Here is a 25,162-nt window from a genome sequence, read left to right as displayed (position 1 = left end):
AGAATTCAGACAAAGGCCAGAGGGGAAGGTGTTGCTGAAGCCACAGGGAAATGGTATGGGGTCCAGGGACAGCCCGTGTGAACTCCAGACTCACCTATGCCCAGGAGACAGAGGACCACACAGCAGAGCTGCCTGAAGCCCATGGCGGATCAGTGTCAAGGTGGGTGCCCTGGGTGTGTGTGGGGTGGGGGTGGGGGGTGGGTGGGCTTTGGCTTCCTCGGCCTTGGTTGGCGGTTTTGTCTGTGACGTCAGTATCCTGTCAGTTTCCCCAGTGCCGAGGGATGCTTCTTCTTCCCCTTTTCATGCCTTATGTAGATTGTGATAGAAGGTAGATTTGAATCCACTGGGCTGGGATAGTCCTCTGACAGTCAGCTCTTTGGCTATTAGCTGCTCTCCTCATTATATAGATTCTCCCCCTGTCCCGCTCCCTTCCAAGACCTGCTCTCAGACAAACTATATCCCCTTCAAGACATCTCCTTCTTCCCTGCTCAGTCAGGCAGGACAACATTCAAAACACCATTTCTCTCAGTGTCTAAGCTCCAATACTTTGGCCACCTGATGCGAAGAGCTGACTCGTTGGAAAAGACCCTGATGCTGGGAGAGATTGAAGGCGGGAGGAGAAGGGGACAAGAGAGGATGAGATGATAGGATGGCATCACCAACTCGGAGCATGAGTTGGAACAAACTCCAGGAGATAGTGAAGGACAGGGAAGTCTGGCGTGCTGCAGTCCATGGGGTCGCAAAGACTCCCATATGACTGAGCGACTGAACAACTAACTCCCTGGAGCGCCTTTGCCCAGCTGTGTGGAGAGAGGAGAACCGAAAGGCCATAGTCCTGTTCTGGACCACTGCCCATCATTAAAAGGCACGATACCATGATGCCAGCCAGGAGCCAGACCCTGGGAAGAGTGCTGAGAGGGCCCTACAAGAGGTAGGCCAGTCTTTGTTCCTGTTAAGGGGCTGCCCTTGTGGCTCAGCTGATGAAGAATCTGCCTGCAATGCGGGAGACCTGGGTTCAATCCCTGGGTGGGAAGATCCCCTGGAGAAGGGAAAGGCTCCCTACTCCAATATTCTGGCCTGGAGAATTCCACGGACTGTATAGTCCATGGGGTCGCAAGGAGTCGGACACGACTGAGCGACCTTCACTTCACTTGTGCCTGTATTCAGGGTACAGGGCTTGGCTGGGCTTAAAGCAAACAGGTTGCCACAGGACAACAGCACAAGGCAAACGGATCTCAGTTTGAAAGTGACTTCGATGTCTTTGAGAAGTCTACAAATGACGCACCCTACTGATAACAAGGATGGAAGGCAAACTCCCTGGTCCCTTCCTCACCCCCTCCCCACCACCCCCTCGGCCCCTCCCCCACCAGCCTGGGCGTTTCTGCGGAGCCAGAGCGCCTCCCTGTGGCCAAAGCAGCACATTATCCAGATCGCAGGCCTCTGACCCCCACGGCGCCTGCAGCCCAGATCTATCATCTGTTCCACAGACCAGGAGCTTCCGTGATAGATCGAGGCTCCAAGGGAATCACGAAGAAGAAAGAAGCACCTGAAACAACCAAACAGTTGGCAACAGTTCCATCCATCCACGTAACTAAGGCATTCCAGTTTTTACCCAACAGACATCTGTTGTGTCTGGATCCCTAGGTGTGAACAAAACGCAGACCTGCAGCTACTACCCAGGTCCCTGTAGAGCTTACAGGCCATCTTGATTTGTTCAATGAATACTCACTGAGCAACAGCTAGGAGCAAGCACAGAACATCAACACGTTTCCCCCTGGAATTCTATTGTGATGGGGTAATTACGCCGGTGGCTCAGACGGTAAAGAATCTGCCTTCAATGCAGGAGACCCGGGCTCAATCTCTGCATCGGGAAGGCCCCGGAGAAGGGCATGGTAACCACTCCAGTATTCTGGCCTGGAGAATTCGTGGACAGAGGAGCCTGGTGGGCTTCAGTCTGTGCGGTCACAAAGAGTGGGACAGGACTGAGCGACTATCACACACGCACACTTCCGCTTAGTCACGGACAACCACTAGGGACTCAAATGTATCTTGTATGAAGTTTGAGAAATGCGCCAGTGTTTCAGTATTTAATCACTTCATGCATGTGACAGCATATTTACAGTTGCTACAGCTGCTACAACACAGGAACTGAGCCGAAATGATCTCCAAAGCCCTGTGCATGGCTAGCATGTTAGACAGCAAACCAGGCCCATACGCTGTCCAGACAGCTTTCCAACCGGGACTAGCTTAGATGACCCAAGGTGAGTCACTCTATGTTGTTGCTGTTTGAAGACACTCGGCTGGAAGACAGTGGCCTGTCCCAGTTAGAAAGAGAGAGAGACATTGGTGAACAAGCTGTGAGCCCCACGGAGACCCCAGGGACCAAAGCACTGGTAATAATGAGCCCGCACACTAGGGCTCCCTAAGAGGATTGTGTGTGTGTGTGCTAAGTCACATCAGTCGTGTTTGACTCTTTGCCACTGTAGCCCGCCAGGCTCCTCCTCCATGGGATTCTCCAGGCAAGAATACTGGAGTGAGTTGCCGTGCCCTCCTCCAGGAGATCTTCCTGACCCAGCGATCGAACCCATGACTCTAATGTCTCCTGCATTGGCAGGTGGATTCTTTACCACTAACACCACCTGGGAAGCCCCTAAGAGTATTTGCTCCTAGCAAATGCCACAATCAGATCTGCCAGGATAAAACCAGAGCCTCTCCTCTACATCACCCACAAGATCCCTCAGCATCCCCTTCATAATCTTTAAAGCAGAATATTTCACTTGTCTTCTAATGGTACATCCCACCCGGACTCTATCTCCCTTCTGATGCATACTGCTACCAGCATTCCTATACCAAAATATGTTGATCGTGTTATCTCGCTTAAGGTAGGACCACTGTCTAGCTCCTGCCAAGAGATTAGTGGTGAAAGTCCTTTCCACGTCCCTAATATCCTGCATCATCTGGGTACTGCCTGATCTCCAGGAAGCTTCAAATATGACACTCAATCAGAATTGGGATGAATGGCCCTGTGTTCCTTCTTGGAAGAAGGAAGTCTGCAGTGGACAAGTTTGCCTCGGCCGGTGCTTCTGGCTCACCCTTTCTAGGTCACCTGTTGATGGGCTGCACCCTGCAGGCCTGCAAGCCCTGTGGTCATCCAGGACAGTAAAGAATGAGTCCAGAGACAGTGACAGAGACGTCAGTGGTTTACTGGACAGGAGATCATACACAAAGAGCGCTGGAGCAACACCCCATCGTGCACAGGCAGGACGTGGCAGCAGTCTTAGCTACTCGGGGAGGACGCTACCGTTTATAGGGGAATTGATGTCAGGTGGGCGCATCAGTTGCAGGGACTAAGCACTATAATTAGGAGGATTGGAGAGTCATGTGAGTGGAGCATGGCCTGCACAAGCAGAGGCTGTTCAGAGAACAAGAGAACAGCCATCTTAAGTGGCCTGACCATACACCTGTCACCGTGGACGTTCCTGCTTCTCCAAATCTTTTTTCCATTAAACAGTGAACTCACTGATAATCTGAATTTCCTTTTGGTCTTAGAAACTTTTATCTTCACCTCCTCCTCCTTTCGACTTTTGCTCATCAAGCATTCTTTGCGAATAGTGTGTTTTCAGTCAGAACAATGTGCTTTGCAGTGTGTACAGCAGAGGAGGGCAAGGAATGGCTTCTCCCTTCAGTTAAGATCTTCAGGGCATGGGACAGGGTCCTTTCTTGTTTGTGGAGTCCTGAGTGTTCTCGAGAATTTTAGTTCCGCTTCTCTGCTCCGGCTGAGAAGTACAATTCTGTAAGGCTTTTGTGGGTCTAACTGTAGAACAACAACGTGCGGTGTGCTCCAGGCTGCCCTGCAGATGGAAACTCTTGGGGAGCCTTGAGCTGGGTGAACGCATAGTCCCACAGGTTTCCTGCCTAGGCCAGGGGCTTTGTGCACGAGCAGGCAGTGACTCTGCAGGGCTGTGTCTTAGCTGCTGGCACAGAAATACATGGCAGAGTCGCCTGGCTCCAGGGAGTCGATGTGAAGGTTTAAATGAGCTTTGTCAGGAGACTCCGGTGAGAAACGACTTGGCACCGTTTCATTTCCAACGAGTAGCTTATTATTGTAGCTAAACATAGCCTTCAGCAATTTCTTGGAGTCCTGCTTATACCAATACATACTATCATGGTTCAGCTTTTGCTCACATTCTAGGGATGTCTTAGTTCCCATCTGTGTGAGGAGATATTTTGGAGTCTGGAAAACCCCTGTGCCCCAGGTACCTGAGAAGGAAAGAAACAGAACTCAGATAAGTCCCAGGAAATAGCCAGGCTTTGGAGGCTTGATGGGTGGACTTAGAGACTCAAAGAGGGATCCAGCCGCCTGGACCCGGGACTCACCTACTCCTAGGAGCCCGAGGGCCACACAGCAGAGGAGCCTGGAGTCCATGGGGGAGCCCTGGCCCAGGACGCTGGTCCTCAGTGGTAAGAAGACCAGGCTGCCATGCTCACTGCCCTCCCAGGGGCTGGGCCTGTGACGTCACAGCCCAGAATGACTTCCTCATCCTCAGGCCTCCTCTAACCTGCTCCCCTCCTTCTCCGTGGTTACACTCGCTGTGTGCAAAGCGAGGTTCATTTCTATTCCTTTCAAAGGAGTTTGGGATTCCTAGGGATACTATGAGTACGGTGAGCAAGTGGCCTCAAGGATGCTTCTCTGATGGTCATTCTGTGCCAGCAGCTGCCTCCTTCCTCTCTCCCTGCCCCAGGACCTGGCCACCTCCTTCTTGGTACCCCATGCCATGTCCCTCCCTGAGTCAGGCTGGTTTCCTTCCTCTGGATCTTCTGCTTCTCCATCACAATAATGCAGGACAACCCCACTCACATCTTGGCTCCCTTGAATGTGTGGTTTATGCTAATTATTTCGGTTATCATCAAGAGACTGACTCTGAGGTCTCCCCGAGAACCAGATGCAGACCACACACAATCATGCATTGCTCTTAGTTAGGAGCACACTCTGCTGATGAGCCTTTGAGAGGAATAAACCGAAGCCCTATTCCCAGTGATGTTCTCTGTTAGAGAGGCGGAGCCACGAATGGAATAGAGGGAAATAAGAGTTCGGCAGGTGACCAGAACTTGAGATTAGAGAGGAGAATAATAACACGAAGTTGGGAAAATCTAAACAGGATGATATTACTGCCCTTGCTTTGTCTATAGGTCACGTTCCCTTTCGGTACAAAGTTTACAGCTCAATAGGGATTCCCAGGTGGCTCAGAGGTAAAGAATCTGCCTGCCAGTGCAGGAGTTGCCAGAGACACAGGTTCGATCCCCGGGTCGGAAAGATCCCCACCTCCCCCAGGGGGCAATGGCAACCCACTCCAATGTTCTTGCCTGGGAAATCCCATGGATGGAGGAGCCTGGTGGGGTAGAGTCCCTGGAATTGCAACACGACTGGGCACACAAAGCATGCATTAAAGCTCAAAACCCAGCCTGGTGGTTCTCAGCCTCCATGCTACTGACACACTGCAAGGTTAATGCTTGGTTGTGGGGCTGTAGGGTGTTTAGCAGCACCGCTGGTCTCTCTGCCTTGCTTGACTGTAGCACTGCCCATCCCTGTTGTGACAGCGAAAACTGTTCCCAGACTGTGGCGTCACCCCCATTGAGAACCTGTACTGTGTGCTCAGCCATATCCGATTCTTTGCCACTCCAAGGACTGTAGCCCGCCAGGCTCTTCTGTTCATGGAATTTTCCAGGCAAGAATACAGAAGCAGGTTGCCACTTCCTGCTCCAATAAGAACCTCCCTCCCTTTTTTCTTTCTCAGGGTCCTTGCCCTCCTCCAACAGCCTCTGGGTTTCCATGGGGCTGCAGCGCCTCCTAGCGGTCAGAAATGTGCAGTTCTCAGATCTCGGTGGTCCTGGGACTCCCTCTCCCGCAGCCCTGAGTAGTATCTGTCAGCAAGGACCCTGAGTAAAACCAGGGCACCAAGTGCCATGGACGTTTCACACACACAGACACACAAGTGCACAACGTATAGCAACACTGTCAGCTAGTAGTGAAAGACCTCCAGAGACAGACCCAGTGGTTCATTTGATTTTCACTGAGCGCAGATCAAGCACTAGAGTCGTAACAGTGAACAAAACAGAAATTACCTCTGTCCTGGAAAGCAAGCTTTCTGTGCTGGCATCGTTGAATTGTTGCTTAGTGCAAAGCCGGAGTAAGACAATATTCTCCTCTCATGATGTTTATCTTCTGATGACAAAAAGAAATTTACAGATTACCCTAGACCAGAAACATAAAATATATTTTATAGCTGTTAGAAATGTAATCAGTATTAATACAGTTAAATACTGTCCTGAACGTGGCTTCCCATTTTTTCATCTATGAAACAATGGGCTGTAATAAATAATGTCTAAGTCTCTGTCTGGTTTTAAAATTGTATGATCCTAACCAGGGGCAATGGCACCCCACTCCAGTACTCTTGCCTGGAAAATCCCATGGACGGAGGAGCCTGGTAGGCCACAGTCCATGGGGTCGCTAGGAGTCGGACACGACTGAGCAACTTCACTTTCGCTTTTCACTTTCATGCATTGGAGAAGGAAATGGCAACCCACTCCAGTGTTCTTGCTTGGAGAATCCCAGGGACAGGGGAGCCTGGTGGGCTGCAGTCTCTGGAGTCGCACAGAGTCGGACACGACTGAAGCGACTTAGCAGCCCCAGCAGCAACCAGGGGCAGCCCTAGAGGTTTGTTGCTGATGGCTCTTATACATCCGCTTCCCTGGGGTGGTTCAGATGGTAAAGAGTCTGCCTGCAATGCGGGAGACCTAGGTTCAGTCTCTGGGTTGGGAAAATCCCCTGGAGAAAGGAACTGCTGCCCACTCCCGTATTCTTGGCTTGAGAATTCCGTGGACAGAGGAGCCTGGTGGGTCACGGTCCACGGGGTCACGAAGAGTTGGACAGGACTGAGCGACTAACACACTACCAACCAGGGTCAGCATGAGATGTTTATTGGCTGGTGGTTCTCACGCATCTGATATCCCGGGTACCTACCTGATTATATCACACGACTCACATGTGAAGCTACTCAAAGAAAAGAGGGAAGAGAAGAAGGCAGGGAGAAGAAAGGATAGATGGAAAGAAGAGTCAAAAATGAAACTGACAGGAAGCTACATATGTTAGTGATTCTGACCATAGAAGTGACGGTCATTTAAAAAATGATGAATGAAAGTCGCTCAGTCGTGTCCGATTCTTTGCGACCCCATGGACTATACAGTCCATGGAATTCTCCAGGCCAGAATACTGGAGTGGGGAGCCTCTCCCTTCCCCAGGGGATCTTCCCAATCCAGGGATTGAACCCAGATCTCCCGCATTGCAGGCAGATTCTTTACCAGCTGAGCCACAAGGGAAGCCCTCTTCTTAAAAAGTAGATTTCAAATGAATTACTTACATTGCATTTCATGCACATACTCTTGAAAAATCAGGTGCAAATCATCCAAAGAGATACCAGAAGAAAACTTATGAAAAGAAACATGCCTCGCATGAGCTATGTCAGTTCTGTTTATTGTTTTCTGTTTTTTATGGGAGAGTTTGAAAGCACTGTTTTTCCCATTGCCTTTCAATAATTGCCCAAAGGAATGAGGGGAACAAAGAAATAGCTTCTTTGTGCTTCTTTTCTGATAGGTTCAGTTAAATCAGAGGAGAAGCCTCTGCAGGGAGAATGGGGGGCTAATGCTGGGATGTCTGGGAAGTGCAGGGTTTAATTATAGCGAGAATGTAAACAAGGGAAGAAAATACAGTGATTTTAGCTTGAAGATCATTTTATCCACAAAAAGGTGAAGAGTCATAGGACTCTAGTGCTGAGGCAGAAGACTGGAGAAAAGTAGAGCAAAAAAGAAACAGGCTGAAACAATATCAGGATGTGTGGTTTGGACATTGGCCGTATTTTTGGCTGTCTGATATTTGAACTCCTTCTCATATTTGGACAGTTTTGTTAGTGGGAAGAGGCATGTATTAGCATGTTTTGAAAGTTCAACCCTCCTCCCATTCTAGAACCAAAACTTCCACCCCAGCCTCCGCTTTCTATGACTTTCACAGTAGCAGGGTTTCTCCTGACAGAGCTGTCCCTTTTCACCACTTCTCTAAAAAGGTGGCGGGGTAGGTGGGACTGAGCTGTGTGCTATGGCAGAGTGGGATGGAAGGAAAAATCTCGTGATCCCAATTCTGTTGAATTTAGTTACCTGAGCACAGAGTCCCATGAAGATTTCATTGTCATCAAATTTCATCTCTTTCTTTACTGGTGCTCAAAATTAGCTTCTTAGGTTTGTGAGGTTGACAAAGACTGGTTTACCTTCCATTCTACTCACCTGGCTGCTAGCTGTTGGTGGCTCTGACCTTGAAAAGAAATCTCCTTTCTTATTGACAAAAATACAAAAGTCAATGTACATGTTAATTCCTGGAGGTGGACTAAAGGCCATTGTTTTTCTAAATGAAAATCCAGATTACAACCAGATGGGACAGTCTGTACCTTTCACCTAATAAGCTAATGCCACTTACCTATTTAGCCTTTGAAATCTCATCTAACTTAAAATGTTTACATTTACTATTTCTATTATTATATGGATCACAAATGTTTAAGCATTAGGTCTTTGAAAGTAATACAGACAACAACTGACAAATGTTAAACACAATACCATGATGTGAAGGTGTTACTTATTACATTTCAAAAATGAGTAGATGTCACCTTATTTTTGCTTTAAAGGAAGACGGTGTAGATGTTTTGCTGGGGTGGGAGTGAGGAAGGTCCAGAGGACCGTGGATTCTCAACCCCTAAGTCAAAGGTAGTCACTCTGAATATTCAATATTGAGCTTAGAGGTGTGTGCTCTTGTATTTTCTAATGTTTATAACTTTCAACAGATTTTAAAAGTAGCTCATAATAAGTTAAAAAATTAGATTTGAGCATGGACAAATGAGTTGGCTCAAATCTAAATTCCTTAACTTATTATGAAACAGAAGCCTTCAGTTAAAACAAAGTGAAAAGTCATATTTAGATCTCTCTCTTGGATGTCTGTCTCTTCTATCTCTAGGCTTTTGGCATCAACTGTTTTCATGTGTGGGCAGTTCTAGGTTCCAGGCATCACTGTTGACAGAGATGGAAGTCCAGAAGAAAGGTTGTTGCTGATATTTTAATGAAACCATTTTATCAGACCCTGAAGTGTGATCTCCTGTCATTGCTCCCAGCTCTCTTGTTCCAGGAAGGAGGAGGAACACCCAATAGAGGGGTATGAATAAAGCCCTTTTAACTGTAACCCCCTGATACTCTGGAGTGTCAGATGGGGCTCCAGGTCCCCTTCTGCCTCATCAGTAGGTGTTCCTAGGTGATGACTATCTCTTCAAGATCCCCAGGAAAACTCTGGCTGCCAGGCTCACCACTTGAGCTCCTGAGGCCCACAGAACACCACTCTCCTGTTCCTCTCTGACCTGGCTCTGCGCCTGCACCCACACCTGCCTGAGGGCTGCCCCCACCCCACCTCACACCCCTCTCCTTTCTGCTCCTGCTAGGCAGGCTCACAGGCACCAAGTCTGGCAGTCGAGGCTCTTTACTGGGGCAAAAACACCTGCAGATCAACCCAAAGTCAATAGTGTGTGTTTAACCCCTCATCTTTCAGCACTGACTCACAGCCTCTGCAAACCACCATCTCCTGTGTGGTGAACAAACCCAGACTCTCTCTTAACCCTCTCCCATCCAGGGATTTCTCTCAACCTTCTTTCTTCTCCCTGAATTTCAGGATGGTCTCCCTTGTGACCAAAGGGAAAACTCAGTTCTCTCCTGGACCAAAACCGGAAGGCAGTAAGAGGTCCTAGGTGCCTGCAATAAGAAGGTTCGGATTAACCCCAGGCCCTTCCATCTCAGACTGACTTCTCAATATAGATGAGGCTTATGGTTAGAAAAACAGGCGCTCTGGCGATTTTGCAGCATTTTGTATGTACCGATATATAGAGTCATGTCTCAGATGTTGTTCAAACTTTAGATTCCTTTACTCCCCGTCACTGTCACCAGGCGTTTAGGGATCTGGGTCATTCCATTGTCCAAAGGGCCTGTGAGAGTGATAAACCACATTCAGAGACTCTCCTAAGGCGACTTCATGAACAAAGCCAGAAGTCCAAAGACAAAAACATCTCACCTGTTCCCAGGCCTCACCTGCTCCAGGAGACAAAGGACCACACAGCAGAGGAGCCCAGAGACCTCATCAGCTCAGACAGGATGGGACCCGGTGTCTCCCTGCCAGGGTTCCTGTCCTCTGAGTGCGTTTCTCTGGTCCTAGGAGGATTTGCTTGGGGAGACACTGGCCTTGTTAGTTTCTACAGCTCATGTTTCCTCTTTCCCTCTCAGGCTTTGTGCCTCAAGAGGTGGGTCGGGACTACTCTGGCGGGACTGAGTATACCCAGGCAAGGTCAGAGGAATAGATTCATCTCCCAAACCCCCAAGAAGAGGAGTGCCAGCCTCAGAGGGGTGAGAAGAAGGCAGTAAGTTGGGCTCGGGGGTGAAAATTTGGCTTCAGAATGGGAAAACTGAACACTTTCCTAAGGAGTTAGGATACTAAGTGGGTAATGACACAAAAACAAGAGAAACCCATTTACTGGAGATGATGTATCAAATGAGGACTTGGTCACAAGGAAACGGTGACAGCCAAGGTCCTCAAGCAGAGAGGAAATAAGAGCCCAGGGGGGTGACAGGCCAATGTTACTTGATGCTCTGTCATTAGCTTTGATCTCCTTGAAGTCCGTTTGTCTAGGAATAATAGTATTATATCAAACTGTGGGTCAAAGTCGAGTCTGGTAGTGGCACTTAAGAGAGTAAAATGATTGGAGAACTACTTGGATAAACTAGGGAGATTTTTACATTGGATGTGACATCTTTGGTACCTTGACTTGGTCATCTGTGCTGTTGATTCTTCTCAGCTCTGGTTCATTAGCAAATCAGCTACTTAGCTTTCAGGATGTCAAATCAGAGCTCAGCAACTTCGTGAACATTTTGTATGGGCACTGAGACTACTCTTTGTAGAAAAGCTGTTAATCAGCTGGAAATATACCTTGGAGTACAGCAGCAAGAGTGTGTATCAACTTGTAAAAAGTACCATGGAAAGTGCAAAAATACCATAGAAATACTGTCAAGTACTTTGCTGAAAACAAGACATGCAAGGTTCCAATTTTTCTCTAAAGTCCTCAACCTAGTGAGCTCACCCAAAGAAAATGGGGTTAGCTTGAGATGACTTGTCCTGTGTGAGCCTGTCTTCTCTTCTCAGATTGCTAAATGGTTTGCCTGATGACTGCCACTCCCCAAGGATGAAGTAGGAAAGTGACAGCTGACTGAGAGTCCTGAAAGTTACAACACTCGTGAATGATTGCTCACTCCCATGTCCGAGGACCTATGTCTTCCTCCTGGAGTGGACTTCAAGGTGCCCACTACTTTCCTTTTCCTAATCCCCCAAAGTGTAGTTTCTAAAACCAGAGTCAAAAAATATTTCTGAATTAAGTAGTGGATCTCCTTGTAGTTACTTTTATAGTAACTACATCCCATAAAGCAAGGTATGTATATTAAAGGGATTTGGGATGATGGAGATTAAGACAAATCACCAAAACACAAGTTTTCCTGACTTCCTACCTATGGGCTCAGCATTCTTGAGGATATGAACATATTTGGCAGAAAACTGCCTTAATCAAAAAACTGACTTGGGTTGGGAACTGTGTTTTCCTTGTTTCTCATCATTTCCTAATTTTATTGCTCTATTTTGACCTTCAGCTTCACTTTTACCTCCATCCATCTCTGTTTCTCTTCCTGATCTCCTTTCCTTCTAATTCAATGGGATGTTCTCTCTCCATAAATGCCTCCCCAAATCATAATTCTCACAAGCGGTAATTTGGAAATCATTTCATAATGGCACTTGCACATGCTCTACTGATGCTGTGGGTCTCAGGTTACATACCTGAACATTTCTGTGATAGATGGAATTGGCCTTTTATTAGGTCTGCTTTACCAGCTAATCTTGTAGGGTGGAGGGTAGATGCGGCTGCAAATGGAAAACAGAGTAACAAAAATACAATGATCCAAAACCTATGGTATGTAGCAAAAGCAGTTCTAAAAAAGATGTTTCTAGCTGTAAAAGCTTACCTCAGGAACAAGAAAAACCTCAACCTAACTTTACACCCAAAAGAATGAGGGAAAGAAGAACAAAACCCAAAGTTAGTAGAAGGAAAGAAATCATATAGAGCAGAAATAAATGAAATACAGACTAAAAAGGAAACAGCAGAAGAGATCAGATCAATGAAAGTAAAAGCTGTTCTTTGGAAAGGTAAAAAAATTGATAAGCATTTACCCAGAAAAAGAAGGGAGAGGGCCCGAATCAATAAAATCAGAAATGAAAACAAGTTACAGCAACATCACAGAAACACAAAGGACCTTCAGAGAGTACTGTGAACAACTACGGGGAACCTAGAAGAAATCAACAAATTCTTAGAAAGAGACAATCTCCAGGAAGAAATAGGAAATAAGAACAGACCATTCCAGTAAAAAAAAAATTGAATCAGTAATTATAACACTCCCAAAAAGAAAAGGCCAGGACCAGGTGGCTTCACAGGTGAATTCTACCAAAGGTTTAGAGAAGAGTTAACACCTTTCCTTCTCAAACTATTCCCAAAAATTGCAGAGGAAGGAACACTTCTGAATGCATTCTGTGAGGCTCAAACTAGACAAAGTTATCATTAAAAAAGAAAATTACAGGCCTGATACCAAAACCAGACAAATCTATAACAAAAAAGAAAATTATAGGTAAAAATATCACTTATGAACATAGATGCAAAAACATGCCAACTAACAATCCAACAATACATTAAAAGGATAATACACCATGATCAAGTGGCACTTATCCCAGGGACTAAGGATTTGCAGTATCCTCAAATCAAATAAATTAATGTGATACACCACATTAACAAATTGAAGAATATAAGCCACGTGATCTTCTTTTTTTTTTTACCTCCACGTAATAAATAATTTAATAAATAGAGCAGATCCATGGAATAGACCTTAAAATCACGTTTACAGACACTTCTAGGTCCAAACAGGTAGGGGAGAAGCTGCTGCTGCTGCTAGAAGGGATGAGGCCCACATGCACTTGAGGACTGAGTCTACCACCCCACCGCCTCTAGGCTAGACGGTGGAGCCCAGGACAGCAGGCGGTGCGGGACACGCATGCACCCACACCTGGCCCTGCAACTGCGCGCTGCAGAATGGCGGGAAATTGTGCTACTTTGAGACAAGCTAGAGGAAGGTTTCCTACGATACTGAGACTCCCATCATTACCCATCAGTCGGAGAACGTTAGCTACCAAAGAGCATCCACTGACAAATAAGGGCAGGGGACAGCAAAGAGGAAGCTATACAGGCCATCTCGTTTCTTCCAATGTCGGGAGTGTCCACGTCATGCACCTCCTGCTGGCTTAGTCCAAAAGCTTCCTGTTGGCATTCACACCAAACAAGGCTCCCTGCGCTTTGGGCATCATCTGCTGGGCTATGAGGTCCAGCTGACTTTCTAGTGTGTTGGACACTAGATCTTGCGGTCCCCGTTATAGATCTCAACACCACCGGCTATTTCCTCGGGCAGGTAGGCCTCCTGATCAATCTGGACATTGATACCACCAGAAAACGACTAGAGCTCATCAATGAAGTTGCAAGATACAAAATTTATATGCAGAGATCTGTCGCATCTCTTTGCACTAACAATGAACTATCATAAAGAGAAATTAAAGGAACAATCCTATTTACCATCACATCAAAAAAAAAAAAAAAAAAACCCTAGGAATAAACTTATCTGAAGGGGTAAAAGACCTATATTCAGAAGACTATGACACTAATGAAAGAAAGATGATATAAACAGATGGAAAGATATTCCATGTTCTTGGACTGGGAGCATCAGTAGTGTTAAAATGATCAAATTACCTAAGGCAATCTACAGGTTCAGTGTAATCTATCAAAATATCAGTGACATTTTTTTCACAGAGCTAGAACAAATAATTTTAAAATTTGCATGGAAATGTGAATTCTGACAGAGATAAGATTTATTTATGTTGGCACTTCAACAAAACTCTATTATGTGAATCAAAGATCATGTCAACCTCTGCATCTCACCAAATTTTTTCTGTGGCTATTAATTTTACCCATGAGGATATTAAAGTTCAGGGACCAAAAAAAAAAAAAGGCAAAAAGCTACTGACTGAATGAAGGCTAGAACTCTGGTCCCGGATCTAAACATTCCTTTCCAATATGTTGTCACTGCTCCTTCTTTGGTAAAACGATCTATTTCTGTCAGAATTTCCTTTTTCCTGCCCTGTTCTCTGTCATTCCAACATTCTGGCTCTAAATTCTCAACCCCTCTCTTCTTTTCTACCTAAAATATTGCTTGAAGAAAAGGCAACAAATTAGATGGTACTATTTCAAGTCATACTTGATCACTGAAAATGAACACCATTTAATTTCAAGTCTGAATGTTTGTTGCTGTTCAGTCACTCAGTTGTGTCAGACTCTGCGAGCCCATGGACTGCAGCATGCCAGGCTTCCCTGTATTTCACTGTCTCCCAGAGTTTGCACAAACTCATGTCCACTGAGTCAGTGATGCTATCCAACCATCTCATCCTCTGTTGTCCCCTTCTCCTCCTGCCCTCCAGCTATCCCAGCATCAAGGTCCTTTCTAATGAGTTGGCTCTTCGCATCAGGAGGCCAAAGTATTGGAGCTTCAGCTTCAGCATCCATCCTTCCCATGAATATTCAGCATTGATTTCCTTTAGGAATGACTGCATTGATCTCTTGCAGTCCAAGGAGTCTTCCCCAGCACCACAGTTTGAAAGTATCAATTCTTCAGCACTAAGCCTTCAAGTGTGGATGTGGGGCATTTAATGGTTTCATCCCTATCTTCTGAAGCAGGGTTGACAGACTGTGACCCAGAAATAAGCTGGCCTGTAGCCTGTTTTAGTAAATAAGCTTGTCCTACAACACAGCGGTGCTCACTCCTTTACATACTGTTTAGAGTGGCTTATGGTCAAGGGCAGAGTAGCTGTGACAGACAGCATACTACCTGCAAATCCTAAAGCATGTACGAGCTATCCTTTTACAGAAAAAAGTTGCTGATGCTACAACCAAAATGTGGGGGCAAACACACGAAGCTAGAATAGAAATGTCCCTAAACGAATGCCACCCTTGAGCAGGACTCTCAAGGAAAACCCAGCCGGTTTCCAGGGTTCCTTTCACATCCTGTTTACTAACCGTGATTTCCTTTATGGCAGCGTTAGAAATTCGGCTTAGTGCAGACTCTCAGGTCAGCACCGAGGGTGTTAAAGACGCATATGCTATGAAACTTGATCCTTTTGTATTTTGCTGCCTTATTGTTTGCTTCCGTTTTTAGTACACTACTTAGTACATCTTTTCTCAAGAAGAGGAATCCTTAATAAAATTTCCCTTCACATTGTAGTGGTAAAGAGTCAGCCCAGTTTAGCCTTGATGACTGGTGATGTATTAACCAGGAAAATGGCAGAAGAAGCCAAGGAAAAGGAAAAACAGACTCATTGAGGGAAAGGGCATAAATTACCTTTAGAGACCAGTGACTGTTGTTCCTGCCAATACAAATTTTAACATGTTTGCTGGAGGATTATTTAAACTAGTGCCTCCAAGGTCACTAAGACACATGCATGGGAAAGAGAGGTGAGAAAAATACAGATTAGTTAATATGGACACATGCCTCTGGGCCATCGTATGTGTGAGGTTAGGAAAAGTAGTATAGACACCAACCCACATTTGGGGGTAAAAAAAATATGTATATTCCCCATACATAGCTTATGGTTCTTTTATGGGAAGAGTTTGAAGAAGGAGATCACCACACATTATGGCATGTTCTGTGTTGATCCTAAATGAGAAATCATTGAAGTTATTGAGATAAGGAGGTTTGCACACAGAAGGAGCAGACAAGAATATTTATTGAGTTTGGGAATTTTATTCCTATCTCCAGGATCGAACCTCATAGAAAGTTTTCAGCATCTCAGAAGTATGAGACCTTGAGGTTCAAAAAAGCTCCCTCACAATCATGCAAGGATGTCTTTCTCAGACTTGCTCACCAACTTTGCATAAATGACGAATATGCATACGTGGATAGAGACACCTGCCTTGGATCCAGTATTCCACTAGCCTGTTCCACAGAGAGATTTCTCTAGTGACTTTCATTAGAATACAAAGCTCTTTCAGGTCTACTCTGCCCCCTTCTCCTCCCACTCACAGGCACCACCACCATCAGTTGTCCTTGGCTTTTCCCACATTAATGCTGTCCAATACTTTGGCCACCTGATGCGAAGAACTGACTCATCTAAAAAGACCCTGATGCTGGGAAAGATTGAAGGCGGGAGGAGAACAGGACAACAGAGGATGAGATGGTTGGATGGCATCACTGACTCAATGGATATGAGTTTGAGTAAGCCCTGGGAATTGGTGATGCACAGGGAAGCCTGGCGTGCTGTAGTCCATGGGGGTCACAAAGAGTCAGACACGACAGAGTGACTGAAATGAACTGAACTGATCTGGGGGAAGAACTAGCGCTATTTGTAACTACAGGCCAAGGATGCTGATAAACATCCTACAGTGTGCATGCCAACATCCCATAACAATTCTCAGGTGCATATTATCAATAGTGCCAGAATCGAGAAACTCTGCCTTCTACTAAGTCATCTTCATATCAGAAAAATTTCAGCTATGAAAGACACAGAAACTACTCCAGGAGTGACAACTTGCTAAAGAAGAACTGACATACTAGTATGGCATTCAGATGTGTTATTTGGTGTAGAATGGCTGTATCTAGGTAGAAGTTAGTTCTCATGTAGATTCACTTATTCTGGAAACATCTGCCATATCCCAGCAATTTTGATAATTCCTCCTCCAGGAACCCATTTCTTGCATTTTCTAGAATTTCTAGAATTCCATTGTCACTCTGCTTATTTAACTTATATGCAGAGTACATCATGTCAAATGCTGGGCTAGATGAAGCACAAGCTGGAATCAAGATTGCCGGGAGAAATATCAATAACCTCAGATATGCAGATAACACCACCCTTAGAGCAGAAAACAAAGAGGAACTAAAGATACTCTTGATGAAGGTGAAAGAGAAGAGCAAAAAGGCTGGCTTAAAATTCAATATTCAAAAAACTAAGATATGACATCCAGTCCCATCACTTCATGGCAAATAGAGGATGAGATGGTTGGATGGCATCACCAACTCGATGGATGTGAGTTTGAGTGAACTCTGGGAGTTGGTGATGGACAGGGAGGCTGGTGTGCTGCAATTCATGGGGTCGCAAAGAGTCGGACACGACTGAGCAACTGAACTGAACTGTTAGAAAAGACTCTTGAGAGTCCCTTGGACAGCAAGGAGATCAAACCAGTCAGTCCTAAAGAAAATCAATCCTGAATATTCATTGGAAAGACTGATGCTGAAGCTGAAGCTCCAATACTTTGGCCACCTGATGCGAAGAGCCAACTCATTAGAAAAGACCCTGATGCTGGGAAACATTGAAGGCAGGAGGAGAAGGGGACAACAGAGGATGAGATGGTTGGATGGCATCACTGACTCAAAGGATATGAGTTTGAGCAAGCTCTGGGAGATGGAAAAGGACAGGGAAGCCTGGTGTGCTATAGTCCATGAGGTCACAAACAGTGAGACACAACTGATTGACTGAAAACCACTACCAAGAATTCCATATACCCCTTTGAGTCATGCCTTATTTTGATAGAGTTCAGATTGTTCTCCTTGATTATGTGTATGGCATCACAGTGGAAGCCATGGACCCTGAAGTGAAAGGGCTGTGTTTGTGTCAAAACCCTGTATTGACTACTTTATACTATTGAAAATTTGAGAAAAACACCTTATCTAAACTTCAACCATCCCATCTAGAAAATGGCAAAAATTACAGCACAACACTTAAAAATGTGTTTTTAGGGACAGAATGATTTGCTCTGTGGAAAATCCCAACTGTAGTGTCTGATACACAGTAAGCACTCAATAAGTCCATTGTCTTTTCACTGGCCAAGAATTCTGTATTTTTGTGATCTCTAGATATGGGTGAACTGACTAGGGAAGTGTTACCCAGTTGTTAAGAGCACAAATGCTGACACCAGATTTCCTGGGATGGAATCCTGACCTTACCGTGTTCTTGCTTTGTGATTTTGGCAAAGTCCTTTATACTTGTGTGTACGTGTTTTCCCATTGATTAAGAAGGAATAATAATGGGTATCTTAAAGTGTTGTCATGAGGATTACTAAATAACATAGGTTAAGTATTTAAAATATGCCTATTAAATAGCAGTTCCAGATAAATATAAATTGTGCTCATTCTTTCTCCTAGCTGGCTTTCTGGGTGGCTCAGACACTAAAGCGTCTGCCTGCAATGTGGGAGACTCGGTTTCAATCCCTGGGTTGGGAAGATCCCCTGGAGAAGGAAATGGCAACCCACTCCAGTACACTTGCCTGGAAAATTCCATGGATGGAGGAGCTTAGTAGGCTACACAGAGAGTCGGACATGACTGAACGACTTCACTTTGTACTTTTTTGTACTTTTCTTCTAGCTGTCTTGGTCTATTTTGATTTCAAATGAGAATGATTTTATTCTTCTCATTGGAACAAGTGTTCCTATTAATAATGAAATATTGACATGGATATATAAAACCAGAGCTATTACAAGACAAATTATATATTGTGAAGTCAGCAATGTTAGTTAAACTTCAAGGGTGTAGATTTTAGGATAGTCCTCAGGATAAATGTTCACACTCGAGACAACCAAGGACCTAAATTTTTTGTCTGGGAATCAGGCCACCTGTAGCCCTGTTCTGTGACCTTACTGTAACTTACTTTCTATTTTGAGGAACCATGTCACCATGTGGGCTCATTTCTTTCATTCCCATAACCTTCTGGCAAAGTGGACATGGGCAGATGTTTAAATTGGTTGCTGACTTATCTTCAGTGTGGCATGGAATTCTAAATTTGGATTTGTGATTTCCCTGGGAAATCACATTCCTGGCCTCTGTGGCCATGGGTGTCAATGACAAACCTGGACATATAAATAGCTGTGGATGGAAACCCTGCAACCTAGTCCCTAGTCCAGAACTGGTGAGCAACCATGAAGACCTTCATCTTTCTAGCTCTCCTGGGAGCTGCTGGTAAGTTTTGATAGTAGGTTCTATGATGTATTTAAGGTTGTGCTTTCTACTCTGGAAGACAGTAATGAATGTTGAATATAATCTCTATACTCAAGAGGCTTAAGATGTTGAAATAACATTGTAATAATACATATGTCTGTAAATAACTAAATCTCATTTGTGAGAGATTATGGTTAGCAGGGGTGATCAATGCAGAAAACATTAAGAGGAAGAATTTGCCTTGAACATCAAGGTACTATCTATGAAGCAACAGTGAAAAAGAAATGATAGTCAATGTTAAGGAAATGTTTTGTCCTTTCTAAGGATCTGCATTTAAGAACTGGGACTAGTCTTGTGAGCATTACATCTCTTTTATACTAAAGAGCACCTTAGGTAGGATCTCAACAGGCAAAGACACTCTATTTCTCATGAATAAAAGCTTTGGTCTGGATTTTACCGCATCTTCACTAATGATATCCCTCTGATATAATATGATATGTCATGCAATCATGAAAAGAAATATAAAATTACTATTTCTATTTTTATACTGCTAATTTTTACACAATTCATACTTACTACCATATTTTCCCAAATTGCATAGTTGTAAATTCATTTCATCTATCTATATACCAAGAAATTTCTTTCCTAAAATTACTTTAAAATACACAAATAATAGGGTACATGTAACACTCTCTGATATTGGAGTCCTTAGAAAACATAACAACTCAGTGGTCATGACTTTACAATGTTGAATAAATTTAAATTGTTAGATAGACAAGTGGGATGAGGGGAAACATTGGAGACACACACCTTATAATGTTCTATGAAATCATTTAATGAACATCTAGGCAAGAACCAAGGAGACACTTGGGGAACAAAAGAATAAAACTCTCCATTACTTTCAGGTCAGAACATTCTTGGATGGCATTTAAAAGTTTACTTTCTGTTACTTCATATGGTGTTTATCCTATATTGAACTCTACAAATAAACATAATGACGGTGACCCCAAAGTTTTATTGAACACATACTTAAATGTCTGCTCATCAGGGTTCTGTGTAAAAAGTATTCATTATAACCTCAAGTAATGGGCTTCAGGACATTTATTATGTAAGGAATCTCTTATTTGTCTGTGTATGTATGTTACAAATGTAAAAATCATTATATTGATAAAATTTAAAGCATTAAAACCTAAAAGTTACATACTTATAATAGTGTAAGAAGCATATGTGGTGGAATAAGATTATGAAAACAATTATACTTAAATCACAGTTTCCTGATTATGCATCATAAGAGAACATGACTTATCTTCTCCTGGTTCATCTGCAAAACCTTGCTACTGAGTAGAAATTCCACAATGAATCAGTTCTATAAACAGTTTCCAACTTTCCTCTGTCAGTTGCTTTCCCTGTGGACGATGATGACAAGATCGTGGGCGGCTACACCTGTGGGGCAAATACTGTCCCCTACCAAGTGTCCCTGAACTCTGGCTACCACTTCTGCGGGGGCTCCCTCATCAACAGCCAGTGGGTGGTGTCTGCGGCTCACTGCTACAAGTCGTAAGTAACCAATAGCCCTGTTCTCTGAGGTCAGGGCATCCTCAACCATGCTGAAGACAATCAGGGTGAACTACAGAGTCATGCTTGAGGGGGAGCGTTCAGATTCCAAGACCTCATTATACACCCCCACCAGACATTGTATGCATTGAGGCCTTCCAAATGAAGGCAGTAAAGACACAGGAAGAAAAACGGTGAGTGGTTAAATATGTCTAGAGTATTCTAACATAGCTCTTTCCCAGGTGGCTCAGTGGTAAAGAATCACCCTACCAGTGCAGGGGACACAGGAGATAAGTGTGTGTGTGTGTGCACGTGCACTGCAAGGGTCCTCTGTCTGTGCTTATGCTCAAGACTGGGCTCCACGGGGAGGGGGAGGCCCTCACACTGGAGACTTAGAGAACTTGTCATCTTTCGATCCAGCGGAATCCAAGTGCGTCTGGGAGAAGACAACATTAATGTCGTTGAGGGCAATGAGCAATTCATCAGCGCATCCAAGAGCATCGTCCATCCCAGCTACAACTCAAACACCTTAAACAACGACATCATGCTGATTAAACTGAAATCAGCTGCCAGTCTCAACAGCCGAGTAGCCTCTATCTCTCTGCCAACATCCTGTGCCTCTGCTGGCACCCAGTGTCTCATCTCTGGCTGGGGCAACACCAAAAGCAGTGGCAGTAAGTCTCACGGGAACACGGTCCCCAGGTCTGAGAATCCTAGAGGTGAAAACCAGGTTCAGGGTCAGGTAGCCCTATGTCACTCAAGGCAGCGTTCCCAGAGGAGAGTGGGGTTCTGTGGAATCTTAGGATATGTAACTGAAATGTGTAGGCTCCATCTGCTTGACAACACAGAAAGAAAGCACTATGCTAACATTGCCAGACATGCAGCTAAAATATGAATCGTGATTTGCAGAGAAGCAAGGAATGAGGAGGTATGTAGAACAGAGGCTGAGGTTGGAACTGCTCAAAGTACAGCCCTGCTTCAGAAATAAAGTCTCTAGGTTGAAGATATGTGGTCCTGACTCTAGTATTAGTTGTTGTGAAGTCACTCAGTCGTGTCCGACTCTTTGTGACCCCACGGACTGTAGCCCACCAGGCTCCTCCATCCATGGAATTTTCTAGGCAAGAGTACTGGAGGGGGTTGCCATTTCCTTCTCCAGATACTAGTATTAGGGAGAGGACAATTTGCTGACTAAAACCACTTGGAAGACCCTCCAGATAATGGTTGTTCTTCCAAAATAGAAGCTACTAGCAATTAGAGGGAAGGAATGGGAATATTGGGAAGATGGGGAGAGGTACTGAGAAAGACATTTCCCAGAATGTATGGGTAATCCTCTTCTCTTTTCAATCTCGTCCCCAACAGCCAGCTACCCTGATGTCCTGAAGTGTCTGAAGGCTCCCATCCTATCAGACAGCTCTTGCAAAAGTGCCTACCCAGGCCAGATCACCAGCAACATGTTCTGTGCGGGCTACCTGGAGGGCGGAAAGGACTCCTGCCAGGTGAGCTGCTTCGTGCTCCTTGTCCTTCAGCTCAGCCTCACGTATCTCCACCCCAGTTCCTGAAACTCAGAACATTGAAACGCTGTCTCTGGGACTGATCATGTGGGCTCAGGATAGGCTGGGGAAAAATAACAAGTTTTCTTTTTGCCGTGTTAATGGTTAAGGTTCAGGGGAAAAGATATACAGATCTTGTGCAAACAGTATATCCTGGTGCCCTTCTGAGGAAGGATATAGGAGCAGAGAACTTTGAAAGGAGCCTGGCTGGATGGGCAGCATCGAACTTCCCGTTCCTCATCTCCTCTTGGCCTCACAGACCTGCAGTTGAGGAAAAAGGGGAGAGAGAAGGAGGGAGGAGAAGAATAGGAGTACAGTGTGGAGAATGAGAGTTGATTTCCCTGGGAAAGAGTTGGGCTCATAGAGGATCAGCATTTAGAAACATGGTCCCTGGGGAAAGGAGAAACACCTTTGAGCCTTTCTCCCCTCTGGGCAGAGCTGTGGGTTGTAACTGGCTCTTCCTTCTCACCCAGGGTGACTCCGGTGGCCCTGTGGTCTGCAGTGGAAAGCTCCAGGGCATTGTCTCCTGGGGCTCTGGCTGCGCTCAGAAAAACAAGCCTGGTGTCTACACCAAGGTCTGCAACTACGTGAGCTGGATTAAGCAGACCATCGCCTCCAACTAAACAGCTTCATCTCTTCATGACCCTCTCTGCTAGCCAGCTTCACCTTCCTCCCATCCTGAACGCACTACTTAAATAAAATCATTTATAAAACCAAATATGTTCAAGTGAAATTGGTTGATTTTTACATACTTTCCCTTCAATCTGGCTGTTGAGAAGATGGTGGACTTAGAGTTGAACTATTATATGAAGATGGAATTTGAAAGGTGATCTAGTCATTCATTCAGCCGCATCAAAATAAATTGATATTCATCTACTCTATGCCAAATTCTGTGTGGATGTTGAGGCTATTAAGATGAATAAGGGTATGGGTCTATGTTACCAGCACATTTTTACAGAGATAATGACACTAAGATGTAGAATGTTAAGACTGACTTCCCAGAGTTACTGGCCTTGTCGTAGTAAAGTTGAGATGAAGTCTCTGCTGTTCTTAGTCTCATCACTTTGCTATGCTCTGACCCTGGAGAGTGTTTAAAAAAATCACAGATCCTAAAAAAAAAAAAAAAAAAAAATCACAGATCTTTTATTTTCCACGGTTTCACCTACCTATTTCTTTCATTCTCCAAGATATTCTTGTTTCTGTCTGGAATTTTATTGCTACAGCAGGCATGATTTGTGCCAGAAATCTGTACCACTGTCCCAAAGTAGACCTCCCAAACCCCAGCCCAAACCATGTACTATTTTGAATAGCAACCAAAAAAAGTACAAATGCAGATACATTTGACAAAATTAGATCTGTTACTCTGAGGACATAAAAGTCTTGGCCACAGGTGTGTTCTCTGTCCTTCAGCGCTCCTTGAACTCTCCACTGTCGCCTGGGTCATCCAGAGAATATTTGGAGCACGGTGTTCCTGTGCAAATGTGGTATGGATCAAGGGAAAAGTATAATGGGGTTTGAGCATGAAATCATTGGACCAGGTGGAAGAAGTTTGAAAGCGGGAAATGTTTGCCATTCCAGAGATAAGGTGAAGGATGTGTATTATGTAAGTTGGTTTGAGCTGCTATAACAAAGAAAGATAGACTAGGTGGCTTACACCACAAATATTAATTTTTCATAGCTCAGGAGGCTGGGAAGCTTTGATATTAGACAAAATTCTGTATTATAAGAAATAACCTTTTACAAATCTGAAGAGAGGGAATATGCACATTGAGAACAGAATTTATGCATTAATCTGTTAGAAGCATTTCATTGTGCAAGTGATGCAGAGTCTGTTCAACTGTTGAGTTCTGTTCAATATTTCTTTGTGTCATTACCATTACCCAATAAACCAAGAAAGCCAAAAGTAGTTCTTAACCATATGGGGTCTACTTCTGTACATTTCAACTCCCTTTAGAGACAAAGAGCATGCAACAGATAACAGCAAACTCTAACCCTACCTCTCCCTTACTCATCCAATTCTGAGGATTATCTGAGACCATGCTATGTAACCAGTGCAACCATGTAATTCAGTGATCAAACTGGGACAATTTTGAGAAGGAAAGATGGCACAGTTGACAGTTGCTCCAAGGCAGCATGCATAAACCAGAACTGTCCCTAGAAAAACAAGACCTGGGGTCAACTTACATGTACCAACAGGTCAATGTCACTGGCTCTTGTCCCTCTCAGCTTCCTCTCCACTGTATTCCTGGTTTCAGTTTTTGATAAGCAACCAGAGATGTGTCTGCTTTGGGCCTTCTTCATATAAAATTAAAGTAAAAAGTTACAAGATTTTGCCAGAGTTTGAAAATATCTGCCTATTGGCTAGAAACAGACAGCCTCTCATGTGAACTGGCTGGAGTCTCCCTAAGTCACATCCTTCCTGATGCTGTTAGCTTCTGGACAGAGCCAAAATGCTCTTCCTCCTTGATCAAGACAAAGAGCCTAAGGATACATCTTTGTACCAAAAACCCTGTTTTCACCCCCAGACCATTTCCAAGTTTAAGCATATCCCTCAGATCTATAGTATCTTGTTTTTCCTTTTTCCTTTCTTCCTCCATCCCTTCATAAAGAAAAGCTCCTAAAATTATTTCACTCCAGGAATTATGTCTTCTCCAACAGAAAGATAGGGAAGTAAAGAAAATGTTTTCTTGGTCTTTCTCTTGTCACAAAAAGGTGTCTCATTTCCTTCTCTCTCAATGAGGACTGCACACACAGTCAATATGATACAAAGTGAACATTCTAGTATGGACTTTTAGACAATGCCCCCCAGAAAATGGCTGTTTTCAGGTGCAAATAACCTCAACTTATTGGACAGGAGGAAATGGAG

General features: G+C 44.5%; 2 protein-coding genes across 2 annotated transcripts in view; one reads left to right on the top strand and one right to left on the bottom strand.

Annotated features, from left to right (window-relative positions):
- LOC100300510 (T cell receptor beta constant 1) overlaps positions 1–241 on the bottom strand; it is a gene marked incomplete in the record, with an annotated part of 535,695 nt that extends 535,454 nt beyond the window's left edge. The window contains 1 exon segment of the mRNA XM_059885971.1: positions 95–241. Coding sequence (XP_059741954.1) covers positions 95–143 — 49 coding nt within the window.
- An 18,733-nt stretch (positions 242–18,974) lies between these two features.
- On the top strand, positions 18,975–23,014 carry LOC615026 (protease, serine, 1 (trypsin 1)). The gene is made up of 5 exons (XM_002687008.6): positions 18,975–19,213; positions 20,590–20,749; positions 21,167–21,420; positions 22,106–22,242; positions 22,770–23,014. Exons 1-5 carry the CDS (start codon positions 19,174–19,176, stop codon positions 22,917–22,919), a joined length of 741 nt encoding a protein of 246 aa, XP_002687054.3. The 5' UTR covers positions 18,975–19,173; the 3' UTR covers positions 22,920–23,014.
- Positions 23,015–25,162: the final 2,148 nt, after the last annotated feature.

This window comes from Bos taurus, chromosome 4 (genome assembly GCF_002263795.3).
Source record: "Bos taurus isolate L1 Dominette 01449 registration number 42190680 breed Hereford chromosome 4, ARS-UCD2.0, whole genome shotgun sequence".
NCBI lineage: Eukaryota > Metazoa > Chordata > Mammalia > Artiodactyla > Bovidae > Bos > Bos taurus.
Note: the sequence above shows the minus strand (reverse complement) of the source record. Positions and strands in the feature narration are given on the sequence as shown.